The sequence below is a fragment of the Somniosus microcephalus genome, chromosome 26, assembly GCF_052327205.1.
Source record: "Somniosus microcephalus isolate GS21.2 chromosome 26, FLI_Smic_1.0, whole genome shotgun sequence".
In the NCBI taxonomy this organism is placed as follows: Eukaryota; Metazoa; Chordata; class Chondrichthyes; order Squaliformes; family Somniosidae; genus Somniosus; species Somniosus microcephalus.
In genome coordinates this window covers 29263979-29291753 of record NC_141012.1, presented here as the reverse complement: position 1 = coordinate 29291753, position 27775 = coordinate 29263979, and the positions used below count along the sequence as shown (strand labels likewise).

Here is a 27775-nt window from a genome sequence, read left to right as displayed (position 1 = left end):
AAGGGATAGTTCAGCAACCATGGATATTTAAACAGATTACAGGGACCATGATAGAAAGTAAAATGAATAAACATTGGAGCATCAGAAAGAACTCGGGACAATGGTCAGGAATCACTCATTGCCTGCCCTGCCAGAGTGGAAACATTTATTACAGTCTCATGGGAAACGAGGCACTCAACTACAGGAGACCCGACCTTTACGAGGTAAATGCAATAATATTTGCGAGCAAGTGTCAGGTGACCATACCTCCAGTGTCCAACCAAAGTTGGCAACCCTATTACTAAATGAAACCGGCAATCATAAGACACAGGGCATATATGTACTGGGCTACACTGCTGCAGTGACATTGTTTGAAAAATCTGGCCCCAAACCATTTTACAGAAAAAAATCCAGTCTCCAGCATGTATTTGCATTCATCAAACTAGGGATGGCAGTGGGAGTATCTGCATAGTCGTAAACTTAAAATTCAGTAATGGGAAGCCATCATTAATAAGTGCTGTCACAGTCTCATTCAAGTCACTTCCGTGTAATATCCGCACAGCTCCTAATTGGACAGCATTTTTAACAGATTGTCACACATCAGACCGAGATTGGATGGGGTGCAGCATATGTCATTCAATCTCTGTGCAACTGCAAAGTTTTATCATCAGGATCTTCTTATAAACATGTACTTAGCCGCAACTTCTGTAAAATATATTGCAACAACACATTCATAAAACTCCATCACCGTACACAGATAGTTAAGAGTCTGACAGCATTGAGAACTTGTAACAAAATAAAACTACAGTACATTCTGCCTTTAATAAAGTCGTTCTCCTTTTACGTATTTAGCTAGCCAGTTAAAAGGACTGGCACCGACGATAACCGATAAAATTCTCCAAACAATGGGGAGCTAATTACCAGCAGTGATTTCCTACTCTAACAGCTCTCTGCCTCTCTCCCAGAAAACTGGGCTGACTTAATTCTCTCAGAATGTGCTCTGTGTAGCTTGGCTTAGCTGCGGATGCTGCCACTTCTACTTACCAGGCAAGCTTGAAGCCTTTCATCAGTGCAGTACACAGTATCCGACACCCATAGCTGCTTCTCCCCAATCACCAGGATGAGCGCTCCACAACATGCTAGCACACAACAGCAGGGGCTCATTCACAAATGCAGGCAGCAGAGCTCTCCAGTCTGTGCTGCAAAGGGAGACAAGTGCCTCACCTTCACTTGACACTTCACTACTGGCAACAGTTCTGTGCGCACTGACGCTCACACAGCCCGCAGCTCCAAACTCTGCTATTGACATTCCACACCGAGCACGGCTGACTGAAACAGGCAGTCGGGGGCTGGTCGCCGCAGTGAGGAAAGACCCATGGCATCACCGCCGCCCACTTTCCTGTGCCCTCAAATAAGTAAAGGATTAAATAGACCTCGTGCAGCTAACTACAGCACACGTCACTGGAAATCGCTGGTGGCAGCTGTGAGTGAAATCGCTTAATCAATGCCGAAATGCTGCATGTCGGGGATCAGATGTGCTTCTCAGCCCCCACTGTTAGATCTCAAGTGACTATAGATTTTAACTCTCCTCCTACTGCACTTGCATGGGAACCTGCACACATGAACTAGTGGGCTATCAAGTCTTAATGGCAAATGCAGATTGGGAAGGACAAAAAGCGCTCAATTTCATGCTATTACTGCTTTTTCCATCAGAATACTCTGTCCGTTTAAGTACATTTTGACTGCTAACATGAATTATCCAACAAAACTGAAATAAAGCCCATACTGCAGGAATGCACAGAATTTCCCTATAAACTGCAGATCATTTTTAATTACATGTGTAACAGTAACGACAAAAAAAAAGTAAGAATTGTGTGAATTTCTTCAAGCAATGGCAGGGAGCGCGGGTAGTTTCTGCTCCATATCTCAAAACAGGTACAAATGGGAAGATTTCCTCTCACGGATGGGGTGTTGGACTTTTTTTTTTTGCAATCTTTCTGAGGGGAGAACTGTAGAAGCACTTCACCCAAAGGAAGGTTCTACTTAAAAGATAACAGAGATTCAGTTCAAATAACTGAACGTCAGGCTTAGTTTTGTTCTAAACTGCCTTGGCTTTATTTTCAAGTTTATGACATAATATGAACCTCATTTAGATCCATTACCAATAATCCTCATGAACAATATGCAAAACGGTACAAAATTATAGCATAATTCACCAATAAAATTGGTGTGTAATTCACCAATAAAATTGGTGTGTAATCCACCAATTAAATTGTTTTTTGTGTGTATTTTAAAATATCTTGGTAACAACCTATCTTTGAGGTTGATCTCAACAGCTAACCCCCTTAGTATAATGTTCAATGGAATCACGGTCAGTCTTTTTTTTAAAAATCAATCATTTTGGAGCATAATATTCAGCATCACAGAGGACTAAGTGTGAGCTCACACCCTTCATCTTTCATACAACCAAGTTTCTAATCTCAGTGCAAGCTGCTGTGGGGAAGTGAGAACTGGAAGCTATACATTTCCCAAAGAGATTGAGTCATGTTTGGTCTGACCTTAAGTGAAAGGGAACAGCACGGATTGGGGGGTGGGAGATGAGCCTGTTACTGGCATCATTGGCACATAGCCCAAGAAAACCAGGAAATAGTTCAAGCAAAATAATAAATAGCTGTGTTTTTTATTCGTTGATGGGATCAGGGCGTTGCTGGCAATGCCAGCATTTATTGCCCATCCCTAATTGACCTCGAGAAGGTGGTGGTGAGCTGCCTTGAACCGCTGCAGTCCGTGTGGTGAAGGTACCCCCACAGTGCTGTTAGGGAGGGAGTTCCAGGATTTTGACCCAGCGACGATGAAGGAACGATGATATACTTCTAAGTCAGGATGGTGTGTGACTTGGAGGGGAACTTGGAGGTGGTGGTGTTCCCATGCGCCTGCTGCCCTTGTCCTTCTAGGTGGAAGAGGTCGCGGGTTTGGGAGGTGCTGCCAAAGAAGCCTCGGCGAGTTGCTGCAGTGCATCTTGCAGATGGTACACACTGCAGCCACGGTACGCCGGTGGTGGAGGGAGTGAATGTTTAAGGTGGTGGATGGGGTGCCAATCAAGCGAGCTGCTTGAAAAATATCACCAAGTGCTTATATTAATTCTTAAAACAGCAGGCGCTGCATTTGTTATACAAATGTGTTTATACAAGAGGGTGAGGGTTAATACGTTTTGTGGCTAGTTTGCAACTATATAATTCAGCTTGCAACAAAAACTAACAACTGAAGTAGAACAAATAATGAACATGGTGACAGGATAGACAACATAACGAACTGTTAGCCATTTAGAATCAGTCAGTACAGAAGACAGTGATTCAGCCCATCGTGCCTGTGCCGGCTCTTTGAAAGAGCTCTCTAATTAGTCCCACTCCCCTGCTCTTTCCCCACAGCCCTGCAAATGTTTATCAAGTATTTATCCAATTCCCTTTTGAAAGTTACTATTGCTTCCACCACTCTTTCAGGCGGCGCATTCCAGATCATAATGACTCGATGCGTAAAAAAAATTCTCATCTACCCTCTGTTTTTTTGCCAATTATCTTAATTCTGTGTCCTCTGGTTACTGACTATCAGGTGTATCTCTTCAACTTTCAGCTATAACCAAGACAACAGGCATAGAATGAATCTCAGTCTAATTATTGACCAACACAGACCAAACCGCAACAACCTCCGCATCATCCAACAAAAATTATTTTCAGGAGCTTATTTTCTAAAAGTTCTGCGTACAGCTGAAGTGGGTGACTTCTGTACCAATTTTGCTGAATTTATACACCTTTACCAGGGTGTGGGAAATGAAAAATAGTGATGAGCGCTCTTCTGAAATTGGAGCAGAAGGTATGGGGAAAACGCACAGGATTGGGACTAAGTGGATAGCACAGGCATGATCGCCTGAATGGTCTTCTATGTAAAGCTTCACTTTATATTCAGAACTATACCTGTTCGGGGAGCGCATGACAACAACACTGGCGGCCAAAAGTAGAATAAAGTGCGCAATCCTCCACCATTGAAATCCATAAAAATATCATAATATTCACCTAAATATATATGTTACACACCTATATATAAAAAGTTGTGCCACTAGTACCCTTATCACACCACAAAGGTATCACACCCATATAAAGTGTATGTAATATTTGTTGAAATGTCATATCCATAAATCAGAACATTTATAGAAACTGATAAACCTACTTGCTTCTGCTGACCTTGATAGCCTGGTCCCTTCCCAAGTGGAGCAATGGCAATTTACAAGCAGCTGCCAATTTCTCCAGGATGTGCCACCAAGGGTAAGTGTGCAGCTGGACCCGACTTCGGCCCTGCTCCAGTTAGGTTTATTGGCCATAAAAACACAGGTGAACTTAAACACAGCTCCACTTCAACAGCAGCCAGGTTTGCTGAAGGAAGTCCCTTTTACGCTCATTATGAAAGAGCCAACAAGATACAAATATTCCCCTATTTACAATGTACAGTGTGTGTTATGTGATGTAACACTTCTGCTGCTCTCAATTTACTGTGAAGTGCAGGAGATTTGTTAGTATATGTTAATATGACGATGTTCGTGTTTTTACAGTGGAGTTCAGTGGCAGTGAGACGGCATTTTGTGTAATTATTCTGGTGACCTCGGCTCTTTGCACCTTGGTTCCTGAAAATCAGAGCCAGAGCACTGGGGTAAAGATGAAGGGAATAAATCAAAGTTAATCTTTATTGAGAGAATTTGAATATCTTCCAGATCCATGAAACTAAGTTTGAAAGGCTTTTCTGAAACAGCATTTTCTGTTGTTATTTCGGATTTCCAACATCTGCAGTATTTTGCTATCGTACTAGTGTTTGGTTCACTGCCACACCTCTTCTAGGAATGCCTGCCTTGAAGAAGTTCTGCTCTTCTCTTCGACGGGATCTCCGTTTGGCTCTTCAACCTTGTTCATCTTCATTACTTTCAGTTTCCCCTCTCGTGTTTTGATCAGGTATCTGCCTATTACCATCTCGTCTGGCTTCGAACACCTTTTATTGTCTCTTCTACTTCTTTTGTCTCTTTCACTTCTTTTGTCCGATCGCAGCCCTGCCTTCGATCTATTTTCTTTTCTTTCCAGTTTTGAAGAAGGGTTCGACCCGAAACGTCAACTCAAATTTCTCACCACGGATGTTGCCTGACCTGCTGAGTTTTTCCAGCATTTTCTGTTGTTATTTCGGATTTCCAACATCTGCAGTATTTTGCTATCATTTAAGCTTACCTGGTAAGTTGAAGTAGGCTTCCTCTACTCTGAATGATACATTAGCAACAAAAAAGGTCTACCACCAATGTGGGCCACTGCACCTTCAAGTAGGTCAACTGAAGAGAACGCGCAGACTCGGGGAATACTATGAGAATTGTTTCAGCAACGAATGGTGATAAAAGGTTCGGTACTGCCACTAAACGGGTTAATGCTTAATCTGCCATTGCCATTTACACTTCATCGAGACTCATTTTTTGTTGCTTAACTTGTCCCATTACCATCTCCTTTTGCCTTGCACCATCATCCCTTTTGTCATTTAATCTCTCCTGCCTTCCATCCTATCACAGACCTTCCCTTTTGTTCTGCCCTGCCCTGCCCTCCCTCTGCACTTGCTTAAAAACCTGTTACATCTCCAACTTTTTCCAGTTCTGACGAAAGGTCATCGACCTGAAACGTTGGGTAGGATTTTCATTGGGCCGTGGAGGTGGGATTGGAGGCATGTGGGGGGTTAAAATCCTGAAATCGGGGGTCCTGACCCCATCTCGCCCCCAACCCGCCTCCATGCCAGTTTCAAAGGAGGCGGGTACCCACCCTGCACCGGGACCCGCCTCCCCGAGGCGGGAAGGGGATTAGTGCCAATTAACTGCCTGTTAACAGGCAGTTTTTAGCCTAATCCCTATTTTTAATGTTGTAGTGTGGGATTCCCAACGGCTCCAAACCACGCCAAGTTAGAGGAGGCGGACCATCGGGATGAAGGGCTTGGAGGGGTCGAGATGTCCGGTGTTCAGGTGAGTGATGGGTGCATGAGTGCAAAGGTAAGTGTGTTTGGTCTGTGTAAAGTGTTTAAAGAAGTTCTACTAACCTTTACTTACATTTACAGCCTTCATTCCTTCAGGTCTCGGGAGTCCCTCATCTCACCGGCACAGAAAGCAGAATGTCAAAATCTGCAGCCTCTGCTTTCTGTTCCAAGGAGATCTCTAAATCATCCTGAGAGGAAGGAGTTAACCTGGAGTACAGAGTGTCAGTGTTTGACAGCTTCAAACAGCTGTGAAACGCTGATATTTCATCTGTCAAAAGGTCTTCATAGATGAAATATCAATCTGTGATGTCACCTGTTGTCGGGTGGCCCTTAATTGGCCTGCTGAGTCCGCTGGGCGGGCTCAACAAGGTCAATCAAGTCAAAATCTCGTGGGTTGGCTAGAACTCGATGGAGGCGGGACTACAACCCCTAAAGTTGTAGTCCCGCCTCCTACCCGACTCCTCAATGAAAATCCAGCCCGTTAACTCTGGGCTGGATTTTGTCAATGGAGGCAGGACTGCTGCTTGTTGTGTAAATGTCCCGCCTCCATCCTCACCTGACCAATCAGAGGGATTTTCCCCTGATTGAGCTGGTTAAGCCCGCCCTGCGGGCTCAGCAAGCCAATTAGGGAAGAAGTCACGGACAGATCACGTCAACGTCAGACGTGCTATCTGTCAAGACTTCTTGAAAGAAGAAATGACAGCGTTTGACAGCTCTGTGAAGCTGTCAAACACTGACATTCTCTTGAGTTTGATTAGTTTTTGTGGTGACGACTGAAAAAACATTGTAAAAAAGTAAATTTCAGATGTCTGATGGATCGGAGAGTCCATCAGCCATTACCTGAAATTGACAAGGTGGATGTCCGCTCTCCCGATCCAGCACGGCTAAAGGCTACAGAAGTAAAAAAAGGTAAGTGAACACTTTTTTAAACTTATCACTCACCTTGCATACTTACCACTCCACACTTGCACCCATCACTCACCGCTACACCTTACTTCCAGGTGCCTCCGACTGCCGCAGAACTCCTCCACGTCTCCTCCAACCCGGCGGGGTTCTCCGAGGTCGGGAAGCCTTCACCTGTGAAGGTAAAATGGCACTAATCCCTTTTTCTGCCTGTTAGCTACCTGTTAACAGGCAGTTAAAAGGATTAAAAGCCTTTCCCGCCTCCAGGCGACGGGACCTGAAGATGCACATCTTCCCGCCACCCACCCCCACTTTCTCCGATTTTACGAGCTGTCCCGCCTCCTCGGGGCTTGGAAAATCCAGCCCTCTGTTTCTCTCTCCACAGATGCTGCTTGACCTGCTGAGTATTTCCAGCATTTTCTGTTTTTATTTCAGATTTCCAGCGTCCGCAGTATTTTGCTTTTGTACTTGGGTTAATTTGTTTATTGGATATGCTGAGCCATTGTATGTCTAATCCGTTCATTATCTGACATTGTGCGTTTACCCAAGGGATTGAAGTTTAATGTCTTTTTCTGCTGTTTCCTGTATTTTTTGTTTAATCAATAGGTCATTGTGCAAATTTTCAACAATGTGTTAGATCAGGAGATTTTCAAATTAGGACCAGTGGGAAGATTCCCCCCATTTCTGATTTTCAACAGTCACACGTCTTATAACTAATTGGAATATGATTAGCTATGTGTCAAAAGTCTGACATCAGGTTATAGGTGAGTCACAGCTTTCTCCAAATGAAAACTGGGAAGACTGCAGCTATCATTTTCAGATCCCACCATAAGGTCCACTCCCTTGCCAACTCCATTGGCTGCCCAGCCAGCTGCCCAGACTAAACCAGGATGTGTAAAACCTTGGCGTCCGTTCAGCCTAGGGTTGAGCGCAACCCCACATCCTACCCATCGACAAGAGCACTTTGCTGCACCCTCACAACATTGCCCACCTCTGCATCCTTTATCCATGCTTTTCCCAGCTTTAGACTTGATTGCTCTAATCCCTGGCATAATAAAACTCACTACGCACTTGGTTTGAGTATAAAGCAAGGCTTTAATCAACTTGTTTCAAAACATGGAGGTCTAGTTATCTTTCACTAGTTCCTGTTTACAAAATGTCCTGGGCAAGCTGGGCCCACGCCCACGCCCGAGTATTTATGCTCCTTGGACGGCGCCACCAGCTGGCCGTCCAGTGTTATTTCATGAGTCTTTCTTCATGGATCATAAGATTCATAACAATCCTCTGCTCCATTCTCCAAAAATTCTAACTGATCCAAATCTTAGCCCCCTATATATGTTGTCCTGTACCAAGTCCTGCTCCCCCATCCTCATTGGCCTGGATTCAAATTGCATAGCAACATGCTCAGCTAGGATACACAATATGCTGCAGGGAGGCAGAAAAGTGGGGAGAGGTAATAAAATATTTATTAAAAATTTCCAGTAAGATTGTGACAAATACTTGAGATGAAAGAGCTCTGAACGCCTTTCATTTTTCCCATCTAATCATGCTGGGGTAACACAGCCCAGCCCGATCCTGTCCTCTGCAAACATTCACCCACGCAGCAGGGGTCATTAGATGGCCATCAGAAACAGAAACCCCGGCTGAGCTTTTCCTTCCCTAGCTCAGGGGCACGGACGTTTATTTGTATTACCCCTGCAAACACCCGCTGAGCTTGGCTAACTTGGCACAACCCAAGCCTCGAACCGGGGACTTGCTTGGTCAGCGTGTCTGAGCACCACTCCCAAGTGGTAGTTACCCACCGAACCATCGGAGGGCCCAGAACTGCCTGTCTAATTCTCACTGATTCAGCAAATTTATATCTGACCAGGATGTTACAAGTGTTTAGAGAAAGTATAAAGACTGCTAGTTATGTCAGTCAATGCTCCAAGAAACCTTTAGTTTGTTAAAAATCTGTGTCAGCTGTGGCTCAGTTGGTAGTATCCTCACCTCTGAGTCAGGAGGTTGTGGGTACAAATCCCACTCCAGAGACATGAAAGAAAAGAAAGACTTGCATTTATATAGCGTCTTTCACGACCACCAGACATCTCAAAGCACTTCACAGCCAATGAAGTACTTTTGGAGTGTAGTCACTGTTGTAATATAGGAAATCTAGAGCACAAAAATCTAGGCTGACACTCCAATGCAGTACCGAGGGAGTCCTGCACTGTCGGAGGTGCCGTCTTTCGGATGGGACGTTAAACCGAGGCCCTTTCTGCCCTCTCAGCTGGACGTAAAAAATCCCATGGCACTCTTTCGAAGAAGAGCAGGGGAGTTCTCCCTGGTGTCTTGGCCAATATTTATCCCTCAATCACTAAAACAGATTATCTGGTCATTATCACATTGCTGTTTGTGGGAGCTTGCTGTGCGCAAATTGGCTGCCGCGTTTCCTACATTACAACAGTGACTCCACTTCAAAAGTACCTCACTGGTTGTAAAGCGCTTTTGGACATCCGGTGGTCGTGAAAGGCGCAATTTAAGTGCAAGTCTTTCTTTTTTTAACATTTGAGTCATTATCGCAAACATGTTAGAAGTGAGCAAACAGCAACTTTTTTTTTTCCCCAAACGGGGGCACAGTCTTCAGGAAAAAAATGTTTGGTAAAACGTTCTATTCAGGGAGGAAGAAGAGTTAGAAGAGCTGTGACCAATTTCCTCATGAAAAGACCATGCGCAAGTGATAAGTGACATTAATTGCAAACTAACAGTAACGACTGCACATTTTTAACACTTTTTCCTCCAAATCTTTTCACAGCCTATAAAAAACAAACACATATGAACTTCAAAAGCATTAATGCTCTTTCAGGTGTTGAAACCATTGTAAAATGTTAACAGGTTAAAACTGGGATTAGCCAGGCTTTTTTTTTACAAACTACCTTTCTACTCAAAGCCTTTCCACCCTCTACAAGGCACAAGTAAGAAGTGTAATGGAATACTCTCCACTTGCCTGGATGAGTGCAGCTCCAACAATACTCAAGAAGCTCGACACCATCCAGGACAAAACAGCCCGCTTGATTGGCATCCCATCAACCACCTTAAACATTCACTCCCTCCACCACCGGCGTACCGTGGCTGCAGTGTGTACTATCTACAAGATGCGCTGCAGCAACTCACCAAGGCTTCTTCGACAGCACATCCCAAACCCGTGACCTCTTCCACCTAGAAGGACAAGGGCAGCAGGCGCATGGGAACACCAGCACCTCCAAGTTCCCCTCCAAGTCACACACCATCCTGACTTAGAAGTATATCGCTGTTCCTTCATCGTCGCCGAGTCAAAATCCTGGAACTCCCTCCCTAACAGCACGGTGGGAGTGCCTTCACCACACGGACTGCAGCGGTTCAAGGAGGCGGCTCACCACCACCTTCTCGAGGGCAATTAGGGATGGGCAATAAATGCTGGCCTTGCCAGCAACGCCCACATTCCATAAAAACAAATTTAAATAAGGTCGGGGAGGGGGTGGGGGATGTGCAATAGCTCAGATAATGGTACAGCACCAAAGAAAATCATAAATACCAAGTATTACTCCCTCCCCTTCCCACCCTTGGCTCACTACACTCTTCACACAGGTTCCACTTTGTCACCTGCATTTTTTTTTTAAACTTTTATTTGCACCGGAAAGGAGCTCTATAAACCTATTTGTGTCGAGTCACATTCTCACCTGCACACCAACAATAAAGGGCAGGTATGGAATATCCAGAGCTCCACTGGGTAATGCTGTAGGTTTAAATTACATTCTGTCATCTGCGCTATGGTATTGTCCTTCATGCTGACATTCAGACATAAAACCTCAAAGGTTTGGAACAGCTGACACTAAGTACTGTTATTAGGACACAGATGTGTACTTGATTTTCTCAAAGATTATTGCAGTAATTAAAATGGAAACAGGAGTTATGTTTTTCTTAATTTGATCTTGGTGGGTAATTGATGCTTTTTAGCTCGAAGGTCTAATGAGATTTCTACATTATATGTCTCTGATCAGCTTTTTATTACACAATGATCAGGGACCCAGCCTTTATTTTAATGTTCAGTTCAGTGAATTTATCTAAGCTTAACAGAGTATTTTAAAGCATCTGATTTAGTTTGGCATGTGTTCCAGTCCATGTACTATGCTGGATTGTGGAGAGGAAACAGTTACCCAAACCAGCCAAGTTCCTCAAGGCCATCATTTTTGAACCAAGGTTGAAAGCTGCATATTAGGCATCATTTTGGAAGCCACAACATCTTAAAATCTTTAGAATACTGAACTGCTTACCTCTCTGACCTTGACTCTCTCAATAGTTTGGGAACACAACATCTTAAACTGAAGTGGATGAGCATCCTTTCATATTAGTTACACAGAATTTACAGCACAGAAACAGGTCATACAGCCCAACCAGTGAGTCTATGTCGGTGTTTAATCCCTTCTCTCTCATATGCTTATCCAGCTTCCCCTTAAATGCATCTATACAATTCGCCTCAACCACTCCCTGTGGTAGCGAGTTCCACATTCTCACCACGCTCTGGGTAAAGAAATTTCTTTTGAATTGCCCATTTGATTTCTTGGTGACTATCTTATATTGATGGTCTCTAGTTTTGCTCTTCCCCACAAGTGGAAACACACTCGGGGCTGGATTTTCATTGAGAAGTTGGGTAGGAGGCGGGACTACAACTTTCGGGGTTGTAGTCCCGCCTCCATCGAGTTCCAGCCAACCCACGCGATTTTGACTTGATTGACCTTGTTGAGCCCGCCCCGTTTTTAGCCTAATCCCTATTTTTATTCCTGAAGTGTGGGCTTCCCGACGGCTCCAAACCATGCCAAGTTAGCGAGGCGGACCGTTGGGCTGAAGGGCTTGGAGGGTTCGAGATGTCCGGTGTTCAGGGGAGTGACGGGTGCATGAGTGCAGAGGTAAGTGTGTTTGGTGTGTGTAAAGTGTTTAAAGAAGTTTTACTTACCTTTACAACCGTCCTTCCTTCAGGTCTCGGGAGTCCCTCACCTCATCGGCACAGAAAGCAGAATGGCTGCCAGCTGTCAAAAGTTGCAGCATTCAGCTGTCTGTTCTGGAAAGATCTCTAAATCAGCCCGAGAGGAAGGAATTAACTTAGTGTACAGATTGTCAGTGTTTGACAGCTTCAAAGAGCTGTCAAATGCTGATATTTCACCTGTCAAAAGCTCTTGACAGATGAAATGGCAATCTGTGACATCATCTGTTGCCGGGTGGCCCTTAATTGGCCTGCTGAGCAACAAAAGATGGCTCTAGATGAAGTGTAATTGGCACTGGCAGAATGATCGACAGCTGCCATGTGAGAGAGAAAAAAAATCATTTTTTTCATTTTATTTTTTTTCATCCTTTTGTCTTTTAATCTCTCCTGCCTTCCATCCGATCACAGACCTTCCCTTTTGTTCTTTCCTCCCCTCCCCCCTTTCCCTGTCCTGCACTTGCTTAAAAAACTGTTCCATCTCCAGCTTTTTCCAGTTCTGACGAAGGGTCATCGACCTGAAACGTTAACTCTGTTTCTCTCTCCACAGATGCTGCCTGGCCTGCTGAGTGTTTCCAGCATTTCCTCTTTTTATTTCAGATTTCCAGCATCCGCAGCATTTTGCTTTTGTGTTAGGTTTGGCAATCTTACTGGAAGTGCCTGCACCAAGCAGAAGCAATAGTCCTGGAGATTAATATAAAAAAAAAACTCAAATATTTCCAAATGTTCAACTTTGTTCGAGCATGAATATGTAGGGATTGCTGTGTTTTGTATCCTGACTATTTTTCTCTTTCTTGCTGACAATGGGCTCTGGGAACGAGTGATATCACAGTGCTCTAGAGACCACAGGGATTACATAGATTCTATCGCCGGATCAGCAGGCATCCATCACTGCCAATGACTGCTGCCTTAAAGGATTGCCAATAATATGCTATTTTTACAGTTCTATACAGTCTATGCAGAGTGAACGTAGTTTGAAATGTAGGTCTCAACTGAAGTGTAGCTTCCATTAGTAACCTCTACAGTGGACCATGAAAACATCCACTCGTCAGATGGCCTTAAAAATATCCATTTATGTTCGGTAACTGTCATTGTATTTGTGGAACGTATGTACAGAATAAAACCACTTTAAATTGATGTCGACCACTGCTAAGAAACTATTTCGCTGGTAGTATATATCTCACACACACACGATACATTATATATATTTTAAAAAGTCTTGAATCAGCACAAACTTCCTAACAATTTAAAAAAAATTAAATTCCAAATTCCACATTTAAAATGGGAACGATCACACTGGCTGGCTGCAATTATAAACGGCAATAGATGCACAGCAGTGCCATCACTGGCAGGAGAGTATAATTGCAACATGATGAGTTTACAAAGGCAATCGCCATTTCATAAATGTAGACAGTAATTTTAATGGCAATATAAAGACGGAATGCATGACAATAAAGGGGATGGAGTCACAGCTGTGTGTCCTGGTCCAATTATTTCCCCCCTCCTATCAATAACACTTCAACTAAAGACCACAGGAGATCAACTAGCAATATATTAAAAATCCTGTATCTAAGAGTAAGGAAGGAGAAAATGCATTTTACTCAGACTGGGAATTATTGGCACAGATTTTACAAATGCTTAATTTTCATCACTGGAATTGAGTCATGTCTATTGATCCAGGACACTTGATAGATATGTGGGTTAAATGGCAGGTAAATACTGACCTCTGCAGCAGAAATCAATTTATTATAAATAACTTCTTCAACAAAAATCACCAGCAGGGGCCCCTCTGCATGGACCAGCCTACCCGGAACACACTATGTTGCTGCTGAACGAAAGCTGGGTTGGAATAAAGAATGGAACATTCTGTCCTTTGGCCTCTATACTTCAGCAGTGTTTTCACAGACTGGGCCCATCCATATCTAAAGTCTCCCAACTGGCCCAAATTCAGATATGCTACAAAGTAATTAGAGCTGGCCTACTTTAGGTCACCAAGTTTGGAATGCTGGCCAGGGTTCACCAATAAAAGGTCTCGAGATCAGGAGAAGCTAGCTTACAAATGGGGAAAACAGAAACATTAAGATGCATTTTGAAAGAACTACGAGATAGGTTTCATACAGATAATTACACTCAATTTCTATTGCCTTGGTTTTTAATAAACATTCTTTAGAACATGTTGGGGGAATTTTTGATTCTAAGCCATAGGCTGCATTTGTTATAGTTCTTAAACCAAACAGACAAAACATATATTATATATGTGACTAATTAACATTTGTTGCATGGAATTCCTGTTAATATTTTTACAACAAATCTGACAAGGAAGTGTACTGAGCAAAAAAAATATTTATAAAACCATGCAGATGGATTTCAATCAGCCATTCATCCGTGGCAGACTTGGGTCACGCAATCTCGAAATTTTGAGTCTTAGGAATGCACTTAGTGCTTGGAAAAAGAGGTTCGGTGCAATTTCTTCCAAAACAGGAGCATTATTTTTACAAACTTAACCGTGACAGTTTAGACAGATTACCTACCTTGTAAATTCTTCTTCATTGTTCACAGACAATTTAATCTAAACTCTGATAGATAAACTGGAGACTTGCCACAATATGATAAGAGGAGGCAAGCACAGGGGGGAAAAAAATCACAATCTTAATAGCTGGGGAAAAATAACTGGCACAATGGCGTCGGTGCTGGGTTTTATCGAACATGAGAGTGGAAGACAACAAGCATCATCGGCCATCTACAACATCAAGACCACACTTGTACATCCGTGTTAAACAGAACCAATCAAGCTAGGCTTTACTTTTATAATAGGTGCAGATGCTTGAATGAACAATTTTCCAATTTCCCCACCTTCTCTTACCCACCCATTGTTTAGCTTTTGCTCAATACCGTCCTCAGCAAGACCAAGATTAAGAAATTGGCCTGTGAAGAATTGCGATCAAGAACTCACACCAGAGTTTAGTTGGGACATCAGACACACCAATGAACTACTAGACTCACTGCAGGAAGTCTTGAAAAAGTTGGTTTACAAAACATATTCACGGGCCTATATAGTCTACAATATTTTTAATACAAAGGACTATTCAATCTTTGGGAAGAGAATTTTTGGCAGCTCCCAATCAACAAAACGTTTTCACCATTCAGAAGTTTCTAAAATGGAACTAAAGTATCTGGAAAAAAAAACAACGTTCATTGCCATAACATGATTTTTTGCATAACCTTGTTCCAATATCACAGATACTCAACTGATGTCATAGTCTTCACTACTACAAATTAGTTATAAATTCCCAACTTTAAAAAGTTCGTGCTATTTGCCAAAATAAATCATTAACATTTACCAAACATGCAAAAACTGACATTTTATATTAGTATATAGACCAAAAAGTATAATGTTGAGGCTATGTAGAGATAAATTACAAAAAATGAATGAGAGATAAAGGACAAGGGCAACAATATCATTCCAACATTATCACCTCCGTTACCCAGCGTTTCTCCAAGAGCAATTAGCCTCTGATTGACCTCAGCATATTACAGCAATTCAGCCCTGAATCCTTAAAAGGAACAGGTCAGTTTACACACAACTGTTCTTTAAGGGCAAAGTAATTTATTGTATGCTGCTCTCCTTATATGTTCTGAAATTCTGATATTCAACATTTTTGATAGATATATTTTTATTTCATCATAAATGTGTTGAAAAGTTGTTAACTACGACTTAAAAACATAAAGGGTGGCATGTGTTAACAAGCTCTGCTGCACAGCAGTTGCTTAAGAAATGATGGAGAAGCTTTGATTGGCCTCCCGTCTCCATAAAGCAAGTCTCCCTTAATAGGTGAGGTAAAGCAGAAAACACCACCAGTCCTTCTTTGGGAGGGTTACCAAAAAGGAATTAGTTATGTATTTAAGCATACCCATATTCTGTGCAAATCCATACCAGACTTAACTAAAAATGGGTTCCCATTTACAGGAAACTCTTTGGTATCCGGCACCGACGGGACCGGCATGGTGCCAGTTTATCAAAAAGTCCGGATTACAGAGAGGTATAGTTAAAAGGTACGAGAGCTCCGTACACAGCAACAAATCCAGGCTTCCCTGTTGCTTAGCAACATGTGCAGGAACTCCGGCCACAGACCAAGCGTCCCTGTTGCTTAGCAACAAGTGTAGGAGCCCCAGTTACACAGCCACAGATCCAGGAACTGTCACTAATATGAAGTAAAACTTACCTGAACCTACTCCTGAATTTTGCCGGTTAACAGAGATTTCCGGTTATTTAGGTGCTGGTAAATCGAGAGTTTCCTGTAATATGAGGCTATGCCGCACACTGACCCAACTCCAAATGAAGTTCAAACCACAACAAGCTATTGTTCTAAACACAAAAACATGAAAAGTTTCTTTATGAAAGGAGTACTTCTCTACAACTCAAAAGATGTGATTGAATACCAATAATATATTTGTACATGAGGAATGATCTCCTCCTTCAATCTGCTGTTTAGATCTCTAATTGCCTGGAACAGTACACAAGCATTCACATTATCATTACTTAATAAAATTCAACCATTCAACTAAATCTATTAGATTCCATTTCAGAAAAAAAAGAATTTGCATTTATATAGCTGCTTTCACAATCTCAGGACATCCCAAAGCTCTCTACAGCCAATGAAGTGCTTTTGAAGTGTCGTCACCGTTGTAATGTAGGAAAACATAGCAGCCAATTCGCACACCGCAAGGTCCCACAAACAGCAATGAGATAAATGACCGGATAATCTGTTTTAATTATATTGATCGAAGGATAAATGTTGGCCAGGACACCGGGATAATTCACCGCTCATGTTTGAATAGTGCCATGAAAGACAACACCTCCAACAATGCAGCATTCCCTCAGTACTGCACTGAAGTGTCACCCTCGATTATGAACAACCACTTTAACTAAAGACGTCTTACTGCAATTATTTAGGGCCCTGGTGAGACCACACCTGGAGTACTGTGTACAGTTTTGGTCTCCTTACCATAGAGGGAGTGCAACAAAGGTTTGCCAGACTGGTTCCTGGGATGGGGGGATTGTTCTATGAGGAGAGATTGTGTAGACTAGGCCTATATTCTCTAGAGTTTAGAAGAATGAGACATACAAAATTCTTAGAGCTTGATAGGGTAGATGCAGGGAGGATGTTTCCCCTGGCTGGGGAGTCTCGAACCAGGGGTCACAGTCTCAGAATAAGGGGTCAGCCATTTAGGACTGAAATGAGGAGAAATTTCTTCACTCAGAGGGTGGTGAATCTTTGGAATTCTCTACCCCAGAGAGCTGTGGAGGCTCAGTCGTTGAGTATATTCAAGATAGAGATCGATAGATTTTGGGGTATTAAGGGAGTCAAGGGATATGGGGATAGGGCAGGAAAGTGGAGACGAGGTAGAAGATCAGCCATGATCTTATTGAATGGCGGAGCAGGCTCGAAGGGCCAAATGGTCTACACCTGCTCCTATTTCTTATGTTCTAAATCTGTGGAGAAGTTCATGACCTCTGCTTGCTGTCTCCCTCTGACTGAACCTGAAAACAGCACCATGGTATCTGATGAAGGGTCCCAGACCTGAAACACTGGGGTCGATTTTGTGGAACCTGTCGGGAAGAAGGCGGGACTTCCCTGTTCAGGTTTTTGACCTGCCTACTTCGACGTCCGGCCAATCCGTGCGATTCTCCCTTGATTGGCCTAGCAGGCCAATTAAGGGCCACCCGGCAACAGGTGACGTCACAGACTGAAATTTCATCTGTCAAGATTTCCTGACAGATGAAATATCAGTGTCTCACAGCTGTTTGCAGCTGTGAAACACCGACAGTCTGCGTTCTAAGCTGAGTCATTCTACGCAGACTCAGTTAGAACTCTCACCGACACTCGAAGCTGAAGGCTGTCACTTTTGACAGATCGCAGCCATTCAGCTTTCAGTTCCGGCTGAGTGATGGGCTCCCGACGGCTACAGGAAGAAAGGCTGTTAAGGTAAGTACAGGTAAGTAAAAGTTCTTTGCACACTTTAGACACACCAAACACACTTACCTTTACACTCATGCACCCATCACTCACCTGAGCGCCGACATCGCGACCCCTTCAACTCCTTCAACACGACGACCCGCCTGCTCTACCTGGCGTGGTTTGGAGCCGTCGGGAAACCCACACGAAACCCCTCAAAATAGGGATTAGGCTAAAAACTGCCTGTTAACAGGCAGTTAATTGGCACTAATCCCTTCCTGCCTGGTTTCGGCGGGTCCCAGTGTGGGGCGGGTACCCGCCACCCCTGAAACTTATGTGGGGCGGGGTTTTGGGCGGGATGGTGTCGGGACCCCTGAATTCGGGATTCCCCCCCCCCGCCACACGCCTGAAACCCTGCCTGACGGCTCCCTGAAAATCTAGCCCACTAACTCTGTTTCTCTCTCCACAGATGCTGACTGGCCTGCTGAGTATTTCCAGCATTTTCTGTTGTTATTTCAGATTTCCAGCATCCGCAGTATTTTGCTATTGTACCATGGTATCTTTGACTGACTGGGCTCCAGTGGTGGAGTGCTATATTCCCACTCGAGGATCTGGGTTCGAATCTCAGTCACTAACACAGTGACAGCTCACTGCAAGTCGGTGCATGGTTTAAAAAAAAACCCGAAGCCTGAATTCCTCTCAATGAATGAGTCGGGTTACCAGAGGCACTTCATTATAGCAGAACATTCGATCTCAGTTGGGAGGAATATTAACATGGGAATTCTCACATGAGGAAGTGCAATAGCAGCTGGGAACAGGGTTAAAACGAGGCTTAAAATTTAAATAATCATATTTTGCATTGCAAATTATGTGGAACTTTTCCCAACAATTTAATAGCCTTCCCTTTTATTCTTTAGACCATTCCATTTTCCTCTGATCATTCTGCTGTTCTCTCTCCAAGGCAAATTTCCCATTGCATAATGGAACTTTGATCAATGTTTCCCAGTAATAGAATGATTATACAGCAAGGCCTGGCTTCCTGTTTACCGACACCATCCACTGCAATTGCCCCAGGAATTGTTTCCATGGCGACTAATGGGCTGTTGATTCAAGGAAGGAATATTCAAACATGCACGCTTAAAGTGCCCGTTTCTCACTTTCTCTGAACGAAGGTTATATTTGATTCTCAAATTATTCAATGTTCTTCAACTTTTAAAGAAACACCAAAACACTTGTGACACTTGCTGTGGAGTCTGTTCAGTTAAATTCACAAAGATCTGACCCAGAGTCAATCAAGAGCTTTAACCAGGCTTGTTTCTAATGCAAAAATGGAGTAGGAAGCCATGCAACAAAGACAGCCTCTCTCATCCGCATAATACTGATCAGACACTTTCCAGCTGGTTACAGTTACACATGATGAATCAGAACACCAGACATCAGCAGTGATGTAAGAGACAATTAGAGCAGAGAACAGACAAAGGGTCGGGTGGGGGTAGGTGATGAGTGCTGGGGTTGCCAACCCTCCATGAGTGTCCTGTAGTCTCCAGGAATTAAAGATTAATCTCCAGAAAAACTGCTGCAAGCAACTTGGGGAGACAAAAAAACCATGGGCCATGAAAAGAATTGTGTTTATTTTTAAATTTCTTTGAACATTTTCATCTATTAGAAAAGGAAAGACTTGTGTTTCTGTAGCACCTTTCACGACCACCAGTCGTCCCAAAGCGCTTTGAGCCAATGAAGTACTTTTTGAAGTGGAGTCACTGTTGTAATGTAGGAAACACGGCATCCCCAATTTGCGCACAGCAAGCTCCCACAAACAGCAATGTGATGATGACCAGATAATCTGTTTTTTTAGTGATGTTGATTGAGGGATAAATATTGGCCAGGACACCGGGGATAACTCCCCTGCTCTTCTTCGAAATAATGCCATGGGATCTTTTACGTCCATCCGAGAGAGAGCCGACGGGGCCTCGGTTTAACGTCTCATCCGAAAGATGCACCTCCAGCAGTGCCGTGCTCCCTTAGTACTGCACTGGAGTGTCAACCTAGATTTATGTGCTTAAGTCTCTGGAGTGGGACTTGAACCCACAACCTTCTGACTCTGTTATATTAGTTATAAAAAATATTGGAGATGGGGGAGGGGTAGTCTGTTTGACTGACAGTCCAGAATCAGCTAATTGGTAAACAAAGAGACTGGTCGCTTTCCAATTGGTGTAGAAAGTCAGTGCACCGTGAGGATGACCAATGGTGGGAGTTTGCGGGCGGGGTGATTGGAGGTGGGAGGTCATGTGATGAAACCTCCTGGAATCCATCCAACCAGATGCAAAAAATAGGAGCAATTGTTCAAGTAATAGGTTAGATTAATGTGGTATGATGCTTTCTGAATAACCACCCTAGAGGGGAGATAAGAGATACACACCTGGAACATTAAAAGAATATTGACTCAGTGTTCTCTCCTCCCAGTCGGGTCATGGGTACAAGCACACGCCAAGATTTGGCCACATAACCTCGGCTGACACATCAGTGCAGTACTGAGCGAGTGTGCATCGTCGGAGGGGCCGTCTTTCAGACGAGCCATTAAGCTGAAGCCCTATTTGCCTGTTCAGGTGGATGTAAAAGATCACATTTGAAGAAGAGCAGAAAATTCTCCTGGTATCTTGACTAACATTTATCCTCAATCAACACCAACAAAATAGATTAACTAGCCATCAACATTGCTGCTCATGGGGCTCTTGCTGTGCACAAATTGTCAGCCGTAGTTACCTACATAACAACAGTGACAACACTTCAAAAGTACATTGTTCGCTGCGCAGGGCTTTGAAACATCCCAAGGACATGAAAGGTACAAGGTAAATATCAAATCTATCTTTCTTTCTTTGCACATCATTCCATTTATGTTGACAATGCACAGCCACCCTCTGCACAACTCCAACTTGCAGAGAGCAATGTAAACTTGCTGAATCCAACACTCCAGGTCTGCCACTGCACAAAGAAACCTCAACTCGAGGGTAGATCGAACTGCAGGTCAATTGTGAGACAGTGTCTCACTGAATCGGCAGATTTTCTACCACAGTGAATTGGGATAGTATCGGAAGAGGTGAGCAATTATTCCCTTGAACATGATGGTTCCTGCCTGCACTGCTAAGACCACTGACAGATCATCTGTGGAAAGCAACTGAGTGTGTTTCAATAATAAAGGTGTTTTAAGTTAGATTGGCATTGTGGGCCTTTACTTGAGATTTGGGATCAGAGAGAAATGCTATAACACTTTTCTTCAGATTGCTAAATCAGCCGGGTAGAATCTACGATAAGACAGAATGCTCATGGTCTCGGCAAGGAGTGAACTTTCCTTGTCCAATACTTATGTTATGTTGCACAAAATCTCTATCAGCTAATGAAGTCCATTGCATTGTCCAGTTGATAAGCGCTTCATGCACCTTTTCTTATCACTATTACGAACGCACACTCCTCAAGACAGCATTTTTTTTTTTAACACATTGGTTTCCAACTCAGGATGGTGTGTGCAGCCAGGAGGAGACAAGATGTGTGCCTGATTAAGTTTATTGATATTTTAAAAACTGAACAAACAACAACTTGTATTATATAGCACCTTTAACATAGTAAAATGTCTCTCAGGAGCATTAACAAACAAAATTTGACACCGAGCCACATAAGGAGATATTAGGGCAGGCTTGGTCAAAGAGGTAGGTTATAAAGAGTGTCTTAAAGGAGGAAAAAGCAGTAGAGGTGGAGAGGTTTAGGGAGAGAATTCCAGGGCTTAGGGCCTTGGCAGCTGAAGGCACAACCGCCAATGGTGGAGCGATTAAAATCGGGGATGCTCAAGAGGCCAGAATTGGAGAAGTGCAGATATCTCGGAGGGTTGTCGGGCTGGAAGAGATTAGGGATAGGGAGGGGCGAGGCCATGAAGGGATCTGAAAACAAGGATGAGAATTTCAAAAATCGAGGCGTTGCTTAACCAGGAGCCACTGTTCCTGAGAAAAAAATTCCTCCATTAATCACTTGTAGCAGAATTGTAAAGGCGAATAATAGGAAAACACTGATTTTGTTTCAATAACAAACAGGAAATCTTTTCCCAATATGCCAAGTCTGGATTAAGCCTCTGCAAGTTGGGGAAATAATGCACAAAGGAAAGCAGGAGAGTTAAGGCAGTAAAGAGCTGCTTGTCATTCAAAGACAATACTGCTTGCTGGTTATTTTCAGAGACCCACCAGAGGTCTCTATCTGCCACCTACAATGTGCAAACATAACCAACATATTTTTTTCTTTTTCTCTTCTGACTCTGGACTGTGTTTGTATTAATTTACAAACACTTTACAAAACAGCGTTCCAAAGTACAAAAAGCACAAGAGGAAACAGCCAGAAACAAAGCTTTATTTTGCACCCTAATTTGGCAATGAATTTAGCACCATGTCACAGAACCATGTGCCACACATTCTGTTCCAAACTGAACCTTTAAGGAGTTGAGATGTCTGACTAGAATCAAACTCCGTTTTAAATGTTGCTATACATTGTACATCAACATTACCTAATGTTTGGCAGAATTTTATCAGACTGAGGAAGCTATTATAGGTTTAAATAAAATATTGCATTTGGCTTTACCCCCAGAGGAATGCAATCATACACTGACATCATAGCAACAGCTCCATTAACGCAATTTGCACAATCAGGTTAAACGAATGGTTGTACTGTACACACATATAAAACATGAGATCAATGTTTTTGCAACCTCAATTACATGCCCGACAAATGCATTTTTAATTGCAGTAATTCACATGAAAATTCAGTAACAGACTTGTAGCTCAGCTTTTCTAATCACCAACCTTCCTTCATCTGATGTTCAGAAGCTGTAGGATACAGCTCTGTACTTAAGGTGAGTGAGAAGAGCGGGAGCTGGTGTTACACTGTGATCAAGATTCACATCCTCAGAGTACCCCATTTACAAGGTTAGAAGTAAGCTGTATATTGGCCCAGTAATTCCGTTCCAAACGCGTGAGTACGGTCGGGGTACTCACGCGTCTGGCCGGAGGAAATGCCGGTTTTCAGCATGCACAGCGCATGCGGAGAAAACCGGCATTTCCTGTCCTCTGAACGAAGGGGTTCAGAGGCACAGCGCGTGCGCAGTGAACTTCGTCGATTTCATTCATGGATTCAGTGAGGTTAAGTCCTTACAACTTACACATGAAAAAAGCATGTGTAAAGTTGCTCCAGAGGCTGCGGAGGAAGATATATTTTATCGTGGAGCTTCTGAAAGGCAATATTTTTGTTTGGGAAAGGGAGGAAAGTTATTTTAAGAAATGATGAGGTAAGTTTTAAAGTTTAATTTTTTTTTTTTTTTATTAAACGGGTTTTCAGTACTGTAGGTAGAAGGAGCAATTGTGGCTGTGTGAATTGAATTTGCTGTGTTTATTAAATGTGAAAATGACTGTTCTAAAATGAGTAATGTAACATTTCCAACATTTTTAAGAAAGAAACTATTTATCAGTAATATATTCTTTTAAGTAATTATGTATGTATGTCCGTATATATTCCTTTACGTATATGTATATATTCCTTTACTTATGTGTATGAATGTATGTATTTCATTATGATTTTCCAATAAGTTACTTTCTCTGAAAGTCATAATTAAATACATACATTCATACACATAAGTAAAGGAATATATACATACATATACGCAAAGGAATATATACAGACATACATACATAATTACTTAAAAGAGTATATTACTGATGAAAAGTTTCTTTCTTTAAAATGTTGGAGTCATTTTCACATTTAATAAACACAGCAAATTCAATTCACATAGCCACAATTGCTCCTTCTACCTACAGTACTGAAAATCCATTTTAAAAAACAATAATAAACTTTAAAACTTACCTCAGCATTTCTTAAAATAACTTTCCTCCCTTTCCCAAACAAAAATATTGCCTTTCAGAAGCTCCATGATAAAATATATCTTCCTCCGCAGCCTCTGGAGCAACTGTACTCATGCTTTTTTCATGTGTAAGTTGTAAGGACTTAACCTCACTGAAAGCATGAATGAAACCGGCGAATTTTACTGCGCACGCGCTGCCTGTGCAGTCGCACGCGTTCTGCCTCTGAACCCCTTCGTTCAGAGGACAGGAAATACCGGTTTTCCCCGCATGCGCTGTGCATGCTGAAAACCGGCATTTTCTCCGGCCAGACGCGTGAGTACCCCGACCGTACTCCCGCGTTTGGAATGGAATTACTGGGCCAACATTTTACATGTCAATAAAATGAAAAATTTAACAATTGCACGATTTGCCCCCTCGCATCTGCGACTGAGGGTGCAAGAAGGTGCATTGCGCAAGAGGTCATCGTCGTATGTATCCTCACACTGTTCCCTTTTGGGAACTGTATGAAGTGGTGGAAGGATTTCTGGCCACGTTAATGCTCCTTCCGTGACCATAACCATCTTCATACCAGCCATTAGGGTGGTTAGTCCTATGGCGTGAGGGTTTTACGGGCTCCCACAACCCATCTGAGGGGGGGGGGGGCCACCCACACCCGCGGACGCAAGTATCCCGCTGGATGTCCACCCAGAATTTATAGTTGGAGCTCCGACTCCACTTGCCGGGACTGTCTGGAGCGGGGCTCGAAACCCTACTCCTTCTGGCCCAGCGGCGGGGATGCTTACCGCTACGCAAAAGGCCCACTCCGCGCAAAAGGTGACACCCATACGTTTCCTGCACCTTTTCCCTCCCCGTGACTGGAGCCCTATGCTGCCACTTGAAAGACCAAGCTATCATCTGTCCTTTTTGCGGCGCCTTGGACTTCTCATTACCAATGATGAGCAGGCGCTGCGCCTCCACCTCGTTGAGGAGATTGCTGAGGTCATCATCAGTTCAATTGTGAGTTCTTTTAATGCCGTGAATTGTGCTCATTCCAGCCATTTCACGTTGCTAATCTGAGTGGGCCTTTGGCGTAGCGGTAGCATCCCCACCGCTGGGCCACACGGCGTAGGGTTTCTAACCCTGCTCCAGACAGTCCCGGCAAGTGGAGTCGGAGCTCCGGCTCTAAATTCTGGGTAGACATCCAGTGGGATATTTGCGTCCGTGGGTGTGGGTGGCCCCCCCCCTCGTATAGGTTGTGGGAGCCCGTAAAACCCTCCCGCCATAGGACTAACCACCCTAATGGCTGGTACAAAGATGGTTACGGTCACGGAAGGAGCGTTAATCACGGCCAGAAATCCTTCCACCACTTCATACAGTTCCCCAAAGGGAACAGTGTGAAGACACGTACGACGACGACGTTGCTAATTAAATAAATGGAATGAAAAAAATGCTTTCAGGGCTTTTAAAAGTCTTTAAATCACTTTAATTCTGTTTAAAACGACTTCAGATTCTTCAAAATAATGTAAACGTTTTTAAAAGTTTATAAAAGTTACCAAAAGCTTCTTAAAAATACCAAAAACCTATTTAAAATGCTGCTCTACATGTAAAAATGCTTTGCAGCTTGTGAGAAACATTGGGGGCGTGTCCTTTTAAAATGAGACCTCAAGGGGCGTGTCTCACTTGCACTGCGCGCTCCAGGCTTCGCGCTGGCTGCACTCCTGGGCGGCGTGACGTCAGACGCTGCCCGGGAGTCAACATTTTAAAACAGGAATTCCAGGCGTCCCTGAAGCTCAACGGCCGGCGCGTCGGGTAAGTGCAGATCGGGGGCTTGCAAGCGCGGCAAGCCCCCGACCCGAATTTCTGCCCCATTGTCTAGAATGCGGAGTTTCAAATCAAGTCTTTGCAGATCTACGATTGAGGTCGATCTACTTCTGTCTGTTTGTGGAGGGTAATGCCCAACATTTGCACTTTTTGAATGAGGTTTCCTGATGAACATAGATGTTAAGATTAAACACATTGACTTTTTTTTTGTAGCTCATCATTCCCAATTGTACATTTAGATAACTCTCACAAACAATGCCGTTTAACCACGTCCAACAGAAAATTAAAACTAAAATAGGGCAGAAATAGCTGGCTGATGTTAAGGGGGTGATTTTCCCAGCCCTGGGGAGGCAGGACTGCCGGGAAAATGGCAGAATCTGGGAGTGGGTACCCACCCCGCCCCCAACCCGCCTCCGTGCCATCTTCCCAGGAGGCAGGTACCCGACCTCTCGAGGTGGGAAGGAGATTAGTGCCAATTAACTGCCTGTTAACAGGCAGTTTTTTTAGCTAATCCCTATTTTGAGCCCTAAAGTGTGGGCTTCCCGACGGCTCTGAACCTCGCCAGTACAAGGACTCACCAAAGAACAGAGATTCTCAGTGTTTGACAGCCTCTCAAAGCTGTCAAACGATGACAATTCATCTGTCAAAATTTTTTGACAGATGAAACGTCATATGCTGACGCTCTCGGTCACCGGCTTTCCCTTAATTGGCCTGCTAAGCCCGCTGGGCGAGCTTAACAAGGTCAATCAAGGGAAAATAGCGTGGGTTGGCCGGTTGTCGATGGAGGTGGGACTAGAACCTGACAAGCAGCAGTCCTGCCTCCATCTCATCCCCAGTGATAAAATCACCCCCTTAGTGTGGTGGTATAAGGTAGAGCATCACTCTTGTAAGAATTTTTTTTTAAAGCACGCACAACGTTTTTCACTTGGAAATCTGAACTGTAGGATCCTGCCCATGGTTTGCCGAAGATACCCAAGACAAACAACAGAAAAGTTTCTTTTGTACATCTGCTGCAGACAGGGCAATCCTCAGCAACTCTGCAACTTTAGACCCCAGTGGTGCATTCACCATGAACAAGGGAGCAAATCACTTTGAGGTTACTTCAAGTTTGGAGAGCCAATTCATAGCGGTACATCCAAAACCCAATCGGACTTCAAGATTTGAATGGGCATGAAGACACTTGATGCTATTGTGTAATGATGACTGGGTGACGATGTTGTAATGTGTGCATCCGAAAGTATTTGAAAAATGTGGGTTTGTACTATTATTCTCAGGAGGGACAACCAATTTGGGAGATTTATTTTTACATTAAATTACAATTTCTTTCTTCCCTTGCCCTGCCCTTTGGAACCTGGCGGCCATGTTTCTGTGGGCTGCAATCTGCAGTTTGGGTCTCAATCCACCAGGTGCTGGGATTTCAACTCTGAGTCTGCAGATCTATTTGATCTGACATTGATCCTGCTCGTACACCACCTTTAGTGTCACAACGAAACAAGAACCACTTCACTGGTGGTAAAGATGATGTGTGAATATACACCAAGAAAAACAGCACTAAAATCTCCAGGATATGGAATGAATGGAATTTGTGGTGGCTATGGGGAGGGTTTAGCTTAACTTGATTTGCTTCTTTTCATTTAGTGACACATATTCTCTTCTTATTCACAGAACTGGTTTAGTTAGATTAATCCAGTTATTAGAATCAATTTCAGAAGAAAATGCAAACAGAAAATTAGAACAAAAGTACGATAGCAAAATTAGAACAGTTGTCTTTAACATAGTGTTGAAAAAGAAGGTCCTCGGCACAGCACGAGCTTCTCTTCAACTTCTTATTTGCCACCTGTAGGAAGTTTGGTTGTCTAGGTTTGAAATTCCTGAAATTTTAAAAGCCAAATAAATCCCTCTAAATTCTTGGGCCCTGATTTTAACTCCAGGTGGATTCCCCGCTCAGGCCCAAGTTAAAACTGCAGTCGGGTCTCAATGATGCCATTAGGCCACAACATGCATATATAAAGAAGGACCCTGTTGGCTCCGGGCACGTGTCCTTGCTGCTTGCTCAGGAGGTGTTAAAATTGCAGATGTTTCGACCATGGCGGCTTTTGGACAGTTAAGAGACAGGGTGATCATAACTGTCCACCTGCCGGGTTTCTGCTGAGCGAGTAGGGTTAAAATCGGCCCCTTGGTACCGAGAGACTCTGGAAAAAGTT

General features: G+C 43.4%; 1 protein-coding gene across 17 annotated transcripts in view; it reads right to left on the bottom strand.

Annotated features, from left to right (window-relative positions):
* Nucleotides 1–27775, bottom strand: part of gramd1ba (GRAM domain containing 1Ba) — a 458121-nt gene that overhangs the window by 256074 nt on the left and 174272 nt on the right. Inside the window, exon 1 of one of the 17 annotated variants that reach the window (XM_085968019.1) lies at nucleotides 1024–1392. The exons of the other annotated variants lie outside the window; for them this stretch is intronic. Coding sequence (XP_085824145.1) covers nucleotides 1024–1046 — 23 coding nt within the window. The 5' untranslated portion in view covers nucleotides 1047–1392. Of the gene's footprint in view, nucleotides 1–1023; nucleotides 1393–27775 lie in introns of those variants that run through there. 17 annotated transcript variants of the gene reach the window in all.